This window comes from Petromyzon marinus, unplaced genomic scaffold (genome assembly GCF_048934315.1).
Source record: "Petromyzon marinus isolate PM22_M1 ecotype Great Lakes invasive population unplaced genomic scaffold, UKy_Petmar_22M1.pri1.0 PM_G_Scaffold_83, whole genome shotgun sequence".
Classification (NCBI taxonomy): domain Eukaryota; kingdom Metazoa; phylum Chordata; class Hyperoartia; order Petromyzontiformes; family Petromyzontidae; genus Petromyzon; species Petromyzon marinus.
Genome location: NW_027423039.1, coordinates 100,163 through 110,804, shown reverse-complemented (window position 1 = coordinate 110,804; position 10,642 = coordinate 100,163). Strand labels below are relative to the sequence as shown.

General features: G+C 47.3%; 1 protein-coding gene across 2 annotated transcripts; it reads right to left on the bottom strand.

Moving 5' to 3' along the window:
- Nucleotides 1-1,569: 1,569 nt before the first annotated feature.
- LOC142921664 (protein LSM14 homolog B-B-like) lies at nt 1,570-7,788 on the bottom strand. 2 transcript variants are annotated; one of them, XM_076062969.1, is made up of 3 exons: nt 7,083-7,788; nt 3,727-3,884; nt 1,570-2,176 (listed from the first exon to the last, which is right to left on the bottom strand). In XM_076062969.1, exons 1-3 carry the CDS (start codon nt 7,216-7,218, stop codon nt 1,937-1,939), a joined length of 534 nt encoding a protein of 177 aa, XP_075919084.1. In that variant the 5' UTR covers nt 7,219-7,788; the 3' UTR covers nt 1,570-1,936. The 2 variants fall into 2 exon arrangements, with proteins under 2 accessions (XP_075919084.1, XP_075919085.1); XM_076062970.1 differs by having other exon boundaries at nt 1,578-2,176; nt 7,098-7,785.
- Between the last annotated feature and the right edge of the window lie 2,854 nt (nt 7,789-10,642).

Below are 10,642 nucleotides of genomic sequence, written 5' to 3'. Positions count from 1 at the left end.
GCAGACGGAACGCCGGCGAGCGTCCCAGTGAGCGGCGGTGGCGTCGCGGTGGCTACGTAGATGCGGACTGCCAAGCTTGGTACACAGGAGGGCGTGGGTTGGATCCAGACCCTGACGACGCCTGCTGCTGCTGTATATTTAGAGTTTGCGGTGTCTCTCATAATCATCATCACAATGGCTGAGATGTGGACTGCCTCGCTTGGTCCACAGGAGGGCGTGGGCTACTTACCCGCCCCTGACACCCGTGTATTTGGAGTTTGCGGTGTCTCCCTCATCATCATCGTCATCATCACGGTGGCTATGAGATGTTAATTACCTCGCCTGGATCATCTACATCATTAGACCTCCTTTGCCAGTACCAAAAAGGGGAAAAACCCTATTATTATTACCTCGCCTGGTACGCAGGAGGTCGTGGGTCCTATCCCGACCCTGACACTTCCTGCGTCTCTACGCGTTCAGAGCCATTTGGCTGCTGCTCTATATTTGCCACCCGACAACGATGATGATGACGATGATGACGATGACGACGATGATAATGATGACGATGATGACGATGACAACGATGATGACGAAGATGATGACGATGACAACGATGATGACGATGATGACGATAACGATGATGATGACGATGACGACGATGATAACGATGATGACGATGACGACGATGATAATGACGGTGATGACGATGATGACGATAATGATGACGATGATGACGATAAGCCACTGAGTTGAGCTGTCACTTGTGGTAGCCGGTGTAGCTTCTACTAAACAAGTGATGTAGTAGCATAGCGGGGGGCTTACCCGGTAAGATACACAAAATATTTGTGTCTATATATTTATTTTTATTTATTTGTTAACCTTTGCTATACCTGGCATGTGCCGACGGCGCGTGTCGTGTTTGCGTGTCGTGTTTGCGTGACGTGTCTGCGTGTCGTGTCTGCGTGTCGTGTTAGCGTGACGTGTTAGCGTGTCGTGTCTGCGTGTCGTGTCTGCGTGTCGTGTTTGCGTGACGTGTCTGCGTGACGTATCTGCGTGACGTGTCTGCGTGTCGTGTTTGCGTGACGTGTCTGCGTGACGTGTTAGCGTGTCGTGTCTGCGTGACGTGTCTGCGTGACGTGTCTGCGTGTCATGTTTGCGTGACGTGTTAGCGTGTCGTGTCTGCGTGTCGTGTTTGCATGTCGTGTTTGCTGTTGTAACGTTCTGACCCCCGTACCCCCGACCGTACATTTGTGGATTCCTCCTCCTCATGCTGCTACAACATGAACACAATATTCCCGTTGTGTCCAAAGTCGAATTTGTTTTTGTGTTAAGTGGCTTCAATATATAAACGCTGTGTCGTAAAACCCGCCACCACCTGACGCAGCCAATTAGTCAGGTTTAGTGTCACGTAAACAAAATGTGCCAATTAGTTACTAGTTTATAGTGTACTGTACAGTGTAGTGTATAGTGTAGTGGACAGTGCAGTGTACTGTACAGTGTTGTGTGTAGTGTAGTGTACAGTGTGGTGTGTAGTGTACAGTGTAGTATGCTTGTTCAGTACTAACCGGCTGCTGCTGTTCCTCTCCGTAGAAGCGCCACTTCGCGTCGCCCTTCGGCTCGCACGCGAAGCTCAATGCAACCCGCGGGCACCGGCGGCAGCAGCAGCACAGAGGGCAGCAGCAGTAGCAGAGGGCAGCAGAAGCAGAGGGCAGCAGTAGCAACAGAGGGCAGCAGTACAGAGGGCAGCAGCAGCAGAGGGCAGCAACAGTAGCATGCGCTTACGGAAATAATTCCATGAAGATAGCTGCAACTCAACTGCGTTCAATTAAGATCGCATTGAAATCACGCAGTTGCCTCTAAACGAGCAAAAGGCGAAAACGACCCGAGGCAAGGCCACTGGGCAACGGAAACCACGTGGCATTAAGAGGGCAAAGGTGCAGCCCTGCAGTGCCGATGTTTACCGCACACCGCACCCCCCCCCTCCCGTACCCGCAGCTCCTCCGTACGCAGGCTGCACGAAGGGACGGTGCCCGACCGCTGTGGCCCAGGCGTCGTGCCGCGCGTGGCCCGGGTGGCCGCCCGTGGCACCGCGGGGGGGTCCGGTCGGCGTGCCCGGCGCGGAGTGGCAGCTCGCCGCCGCTCCGATACCGCACGTGTGGCAGCGAGCGGCGGCCCCCCCCGGGGTGCCCGGCGAGGACTGGACGGGGGGTGAGGGTGGGTTAGGCAGCGATTAGAACAAATCACGACGGACGACGTACGCATGTCAAACTTCTTATGCACCTTCTTGGTTCTTTCGGTAAAGTCACCACCACGTAGAAGGGAAACAATAAAATAATAAAAATATAAAACTTTAAAATTCTCACGACGTTTCGACTGCAAGACAAGCAATCATCATCAGGTGTAAAAACCACAGCAAGACATTTTTTTTTAAAAAGTGGCGGGTTTTTTTTAACGTTAGCACCACGGAGAGCGATTTGGCAGTTATTCAGATGGACAAGTCCATCTATGTTCGGAAAAGAGGGGGGAGACGAAAATGATGGATGCGGTCTGAAAGCCACCGTAAGCGTGAACAATCAATTAAGACCCGGAATGGTTTATCAAATCCTTCCAATGATTGCTAAGCCAGAATTCCTTCCTCTCGGTTGAAATTGTCTCTGTGTTTGTATATGTGGATAGCCTCATAAACGAATCTCTCATGGTAGCCAGATGGCTTACAGAGAACCTCTGCAAGCCATCAGGCTACCATGAGAGATTCTCCCGTTTCGGTCTTAGGAGGGATAATTGCGATGTCATCACCCGAGAGCCAATCAGGTGCCAAGGGTTGCGCAATTCAGCCACTGGCACGCTGGCACCCGGGCTCGGATCTTGGTAGCCTCTTCCATCTCCTCCTCCTCAACCTGTAAAAACCCTCCACAGCTACCACTGTTAGCTAACTATTGTAACTCTCAAATGCAACTTTCATCAAGCCCCCCAAGTGTGAAGTGCAGTCTCCAACCTCGTATTCTCCACCATCTCTGGCTTCCTCGATTCCAGTGCCATGAAGGGAAAATTTGCCCGAAATGCGGCCGATCAGCGTTGACTTTTTTTTCCACATTTTGTCAACATGTTGCCAAAGATGTCCCTTAAAGGCTTAACGGACGTTCGGGGCAAGTGCAGTGCGAGCAACTACGAGGCCGGCAAAGCACACGGAGGAGGTGGGGAAGCCAGACCCACGCCCGACCGTCTTCTCCCCAGTGGCGATGTTTATACATCGCACCAGGTGCTCATTGGATAGACCTCAGGAAAAGCCCGGGACCGTTTCAGATAATCGTCACCTGGCGTTGGCCGTAAGTGGGAATCAAACCCCGGTGGGTCGTAGGCGGGTTTGTGGTGCAGCGCATCAACCACTGTGCCACCGCTCCCCTAAACCATGGCACTGCTGCAGTGGCAAGATGTTAACTACCTCGCCTGGAGTACAATAGGTCGTGGGGTTTGATCCAGACCCCCGACGCCTGCATATTTTTGGAGTTTTCAACGTCCTCCCCCGTGGTCACGTGGATTTCTCTGGGTCATCCAGTTTCTACCTCCACGTTTTAGAACCGACGTGCATTTGGAGTATTTGGCTGCTGGAAATGTCCACGCGATAAGCCGCTTCGTTGAGCAAATCATTTGTGGCCAGGTCGCTTCTGAAAAGAGAGTCAAGTAGCTCGGTGGGCCTCACATGGTACAATAAATAGTTTAATGGTAAAGAGCGGCTGCACCTCTCACCTGCACCATGGCCACGTCGTGGTGCAGAGCGGACAGCATGTACTCGCACGGGGTCAAGTCCTTGATCTCGCTGACGCGAAAGACGATGTATTCGAAGACCTCCTCACGAGGGGCGATGGGACGGTCGGCGGGGCGCCCCTCCGTCCCGCGCAAGCGCACTGCGCGCACACAAAGACGCCCGCCGCTGGTACAGACCTCCACGTACCCGTTTGGTCAAGCGTTGTTACGGTCGAGAGCACCTATGCAGGTCGGAGCAGGTGCGTGGTTGTGGGTTTTGGGCGCCACTGTGGTGAGAAGTTAACTACCTCGCCTGGTATATATCGAAGGTCATGCGTTTCATCCCAACCCTGACAACACCTGCTGTATATTTGGAGTCAGCGAGGTTTTCTCTTCCCATGGGTCGAGTGGATTTCCCCCCCCCCCCTCCAGGTCCTTCGATAAGCCACTTCGTTGCGTTACCTACCATTTGTGGGGAGGTCGCTTCTGAAAGAGCAGTATAGTAAGTGGGCCTTACCCGCAACCTAAACAATTGTTTAAAATAGTTTCTAGCTGGTTCAGCTACCTTCATCCTCCCCAGTGCTGATTTAATCATCTTTTTTACTAACACACCGCACCAGGTAACTTCACTTGAAGGCAGTCTACCTACACGAAAACCAGAATGAGTTGGGATACAAGGCCACCACCGACGACGTTGTCTGTAGCCAGGAATCAAATCTAGCTCGCGGGGTTCCGAGCTGCACACATTTCTCAACTCTGCAAGCCAAAAATTGAGATTCATTTATTTCCTGCCAGAAGCTGTATTAAATATTCTTGTTTCTTTCGGTAAAGTCACGTAGAACGGAAATAATAAAAATAAAACATAAAATAAAAATGAAATTTATTTTATTTTTATTTAAATAAAATATAAATGAAATTTATTTTATATGTATTTTATTTTATTATGTCTTAGCTGTATTAAAACCAACCAATAGCCTGTCATCCATAAGCCATATGCCTGCAGGTATTGAATGTTTATGGGTATCAACATCACAAATCCCTATCATCACCGTCGCAAAGAAGTTCTCCATTGTGCCAATTTAATCCAGACAGGTGCCGTTGGCCCAGATCTGTGAACGAAGGCAAAAATGAATCTGGAACATTTCCAAATTAACTGTTTTGGGGCCTCTTCTTTGGTTCTTTCGGTAAAGTCACCACGTAGAATTAGAATAAAATAATAAATTGATAAAATAAAATAACACAATAATATTCTCACGACGTTTCGGCCACAACACAAGTGGCCTTCATCAGGTGAAGGGGTCGAGACTGTCTGGTAGGACAGCGCTGGAGTGTTTTGGGGCCGTCCAGAAATGACGTCACGCACCTGGGGGGGGGGGGGTCAGACATTTGTGACGACGTGTGACGACTGGGGGGGGGGGGGAGTTTGATAAATGTGACGTCACATCAAAATGCGCAACTTTAAATATAGACAACATGTTCCACTTAATTAGACTTTTTAATGTTTTCTCCTACAAGATCAGAGTGCAGCGGCACATTAAATACGCACTACAATGACAACAATAGTTTAAAGCGATTTGAAGTGTGTTTTATTTTGGCGGGGGGGAGGGGGCAGAGCTTTGTGACGTCATATTTGAGGGCGGGGGGGGGGTCAAAAAAATCGTTCAGAATCGCGTGACGTCATTTATGGACGGCCCCTTAAGCGGCACCCTGCCGGGCTTTTTGGCCGGGGTCACGCGCCGTCTATGACCAGCCGCATCTCATTGCCCTGTGACTACCGACCCGGCTTCAACACTTGATTTTTGCGCGCAGCGTTTTAATACGTTGTTTTTGTGTGGAATTATTTGCTGGTTTATTCCAGAATGTTTCTGTTACGCGTCGTCGCTTTAAGATGTTCTGTGTTCAAATTTTGTTTGTTGCGGTTGCACCCCGACTTAAGATGCTCGCATGGCTCACAGGACTATACCTAATAAATGAAACTTGAACACGCGCACGCACCGAAACCACGAACTTGTTCAGGTCAACGGGGTTAATCGCGCGTTCGTGTTGGCATAGCTGTCAACCCCTTATCAGTGCCCCTAGATTGTTACAGATCGATTCAAACCCTTATTGGTCACCCCCTGCCCTTATAAATATCAACGTTTAGACAACGAGGTCCCGTCGCAAGGGAGAAACGCAAACAGACGGACGAAACAATGTGTGCCCGTATTGAAACGGCTGTGCACCCAATAACCTTCGTTGAAAAATACTTGAAACCACTGCGACCCAGAATCAGCAAGAACAACCTCAGAACATTCGTGATTAAGCGGGTGACGAGTTGAAGAACTTTGCCCCAGCACAGCTAGAGGCGCCGGCCATAAATGACGTCGCGTGATTTTGGACGATTTTTTGCCACCCCCCCCCCCCCCAAAAAAAAATATAAAACACGCTTCAAATCTCTTTAAACTATTATCATTGTAGTGCGTATTTAATGTGGCACTGCACTCCGATGTTGAAGGTGAAAACATTTATTAACAAGTCTATTTGATTAAGTAGAACGTTTCGATTTAAAGCTTTCGTGACTGCAGGGATTCATCTTATTGGCTCTTTCGGTAAAGTCACGTAGAATGGAAATAAAATAATAAAAATAAAACATAATAAAATAACATTTTATTTTATTAAAAAAAAATAATAAAACATTATACAATTTTCTTAACAATAAAATGTTATTGCTTTATTTTTATTATTTTATTTCCATTCTATGTGACTTTACCGAAAGAACCAAGAAGATAAGTAGAACGTGTTCTCTATATTTAAAGTTGCGAATTTTCATGTGACGTCACATTTCTCAACTCCCCACCGCCCCTCGTCACACATCGTCACAAATGTCTGACCCCCACGTGACGCATCAATGGCTGTCATTTTAAACATTTCTGGGCAATTCCCACTGAGATTAAGGACTCTCTTACAAATCCAGGTTAATTGAAAACACAAAAGTACATACAGCAATCCAATACAATCATGATTTAATTTAGTTGTTTTCATTTTTTTTAACCTACGTGACGTTACCGAAAAAAACCAAAGACTATCTTGTCGTTTGAGCATCTTAACACCTCCTGTTTGATTGCCCTGAAAAGGGTCAAACCCCTCCTTAATACCCCCCCACACATTGACCCCACGACACCCACACCAATCTGTCCAGAAGGCGACAACGTCGCCGACACGTTCACCTCCTCCTGGCAAACTTTCCCCAGCCCCAAGGCCTCCTCCTGCTGCTGCTGCTGCTGCCCGAGCGAGTCGCCTGTTAGGACGACTCAAGCGGCTTCATTAAACCCTTAACCCGCAGCTTCGGGGTGTCCACAGTCATCCCGTGAACCACCCACCCCCCAGTGCGTAACCTTTCGCCAAGACGACGGTGGAGTCGTCCGTGTTGATGTCACAGAGGATGCCCTCGTAGCGGATGCCCGCCATGGAGAGCAAGCTCATCCTGACGCCCATGCAGGCCGCCCAAGTGGCCATGGTCGCCGGCTCTGGCTACGGGCGACGAGAGGGGCTGGTGGGGCCGCCTTGGTGGGGCCGGGCAGGAGGAGGGGGGGGAGGGGGGAACTTGGCCCGGATCGTGAGACGACGACGATGATGATGGTGGTGGTGTTGGTGGTGTTGATGGTGGTGGTGTTGATGATGGTGGTGGTGTTGGTGGTGTTGTTGATGATGGTGTTGATGATGGTGGTGTTGATGATGATGGTGGTGTTGATGATGGTGATGATGGTGATGTTGATGATGGTGGTGGTGTTGATGATGATGGTGATGATGATGGTGGTGTTGATGATGGTGGTGTTTATGATGATGATGGTGTTGTTGATGGTGATGTTGATGGTGTTGATGATGATGGTGGTGTTGTTGATGGTGTTAATGATGGTGGTGTTTATGATGATGATGGTGTTGATGATGATGGTGGTGTTGATGATGATGATGGTGTTGATGATGATGGTGTTGATGATGATGGTGGTGATGATGATGATGGCAACAACCCACCGCGTGGCCCCCACGTGTTCACGGACACGCCACTGGCACTGCAATGCACTCTGGGTAGCGCCAAGTGGGCGGGATTGTGGGGGGAGGGGGATTTGTTTCTCTTCCGCTCAACGTCGTGGGTTTTTTGCTTTGTGTTTCATTTTAGTCATTTTTTATTTAATTTTTATTTTCTATCTACGTGACTTTACCGAAAGAACCAGGAATGTGAACTGCATGAAATATAAAGTGGGTCACGTGCATGCCTCTCGACCAATAGAAATACGCGGCGTTTTTTTAAACCGAGGGGCAATTCCCCACCCCACCCACCCTGCCCCCCGTCCACCCCGCCCCTTACACCCCCACCCCGCCCCCTTACACCCCGCCCCCTTGCACCGCCCCGCCCTCTTCCACCCCGCCCCGCCTCCTTCCACCACGCCCCCTTCAAACCCCGCCCCTCCTCCACCCACGTCTCTCCGTGACGGTTTGAAGGCCCAGTTCAGTTTTCAGTTTATTTTAGCCCTGTGAGCGATTCGGCTCTTGAATCGGGTGCAACCACAACAAACAAAAAAAACAAAAACACGAACAAGAAAAACATCTTAAAGTGACTATGTGACTGTGCAAACAGAAAATCCATGAAAAAAACAGCAAAATATTCCTGAAAAAAGTAGCCGTACACCAACGCTGTGTGCAAAAAATCCCAGTGGGATGCAAGTCAAACAACAACCACAAAAACTTAGATTAAGGCCATCAGTTTAACTCCGTACTACAACAAAACAAACATGTCCAAACCTAAAAACGTTTTCCAAATCACCAAAAAATAAAGCCATAATTGCAGCGTAACAGTGATCACAGGGACTGTGACCGAATTTTTACAATTAACTACATAAATAACATGTAACACCAAATCCTAGAGCCATAGTTGGCTGCATGAGTTACTCCACAACAACAGATGCATCGGTCTGAGTATCAAATTACTCAATGTACCTTTAAGATCAGCACGCTAAATCAAAATACAGATAATACTTTGCAGCGTCATCCGGAGCGAAACATTTTATTTTATGTTACGCCAATGAATAGCAGTGGCAGCTAGGGGTGTACAACTCCTCGAGAGCAGTTTTGAGAGAAGATCTCATTGGTAGCGATTCAAGTTGCAGTTTATTGGCAATAGCATTCCAGACGCTGGGGGCATCAATAGCAAAGGCCCTTCCTACGGCAATAGGGAATGTGAAGCTGGTAAATGAGCGAAGACCTGAGGTCAAATTTGTTATTTGAAATAGAGTGGAGATCCAGCAGGTAGTCTGTGGATTTTTTTGTAAGTACATCGTGAATAAATAAGATCTGGTGCACAAGCCGTCGAACATTAAGAGACGTTAAGTTTGACCCAATGTAGAGATCACAGTGGTGAGTCCTATATGTGCAGTTCAATGTAAATTTTAAGGCCGAGTGATAGATGGAATCAAACTTCTTCAGTACAGTACTTGGGGCTGATTTATACACGATGTCACAGTAGTCAAGTAGAGGCAGTATGGTAGCTTTTATCAATTCCAAACGGAACATTGGGGGGAAGCAGTGCTTGTGTCGATACAGAAAACCAATTTTTATTTTTGTCTTTTTACCAATATAATCAATGTGATCTTCAAAATTCAGTTTTGAATCCAGGATGACCCCAAGATACTTATAGATCTTGACTTGCTCTATTTTATAATTATTTAAGGAATGTAATTGGGGAAACATGACTTCCTGCTTCAGTCCTGGTGAGAAGCATAGCACCTTGGTTTTGTAGGTATTCAGGACTAGTTTAAGAGCAACTAGCTGATGTTGTAGTTTGTTGAAATCACCCTGTAGCTTAGCAATCACGTCATCCGGAGAGCGGCCAGCAGTAATCACTATTGTGTCATCTGCAAAAAGATTTACCCTGGAATGATCCAGGTCAGTGCCCAAGTCATTGACATAAAGAGAGAAGAAAAGGGGGCCGAGGATGGAACCCTGTGGAACCCCTTTTGTTATCTTAACACTGTTTGACCTCCAACCATCTGTGAATACAGTTTGGGTGCGAGAAAAGAGGTAATTTTGTAACCATTTTACTGTGTTTTCGGAAAAACCGAGGCAACTTAATTTACTAAGCAGGGTGTTGTGGTCTACTGTATCAAAAGCTTTGGACAGGTCTAGAAAAAGACAGGTACAGTACTGCTTATTATCAAGGCTACTGTAAATGTGATTCAGAGAGTCTAATGCAGCAGATGTGGTGCTGTATTTTTTTCCGAACCCAGATTGTTTCAGATGTAGTAGATAGTTGGTGGACAGGAAACTGCTAATTTGGTAGGTCAATAATTTTTCAAAAATTTTCATCAACGGGGACAAAATTGAGATAGGTCAGTAGTTATTTGGATCATCTTTAGGGCCCCCTTTGTGAAGTGGACGGACATAGGAATGTTTCCATTCTAGAGGAACTGATGCTTCTTTGATGGACAGGTTGAAAATATGGGCTATATGTTTGTATATTAGGTGACCAACAGTTAGTAGAGCAAAGACGGGAATACTATCTGCTCCGGAAGAGGAAGACCCTTTGAGGTAAGACAGTTGTTTCAGAACATTACTTTCGTGGATTGTCTGGAAACTAAATTCGTTTAATGTTTGGACAGGGGTGTAGGAATTTGCATGAGCAGAGGTGACTCCCAATACATTATAAAAAAAGATTACCAGCTTCAGAAAAATGAAGGTTAAAATTGTCAACTATTTTTTTGGGATCTGAAAAATATTCCCCATTTCGGTTAAGCTCAACGGGCAGATTGTCTGTTTTGGATGACTTTTCGATATATTTGTTTTCAAGAAAATCCTGGCATTTCCATGTGATTCCAGGAGAGTGGAGGAAAAGTAGGCATTTTTTGCATGCCGTATTTTTTTGACGTATCTATTCCTTAAAATCCTG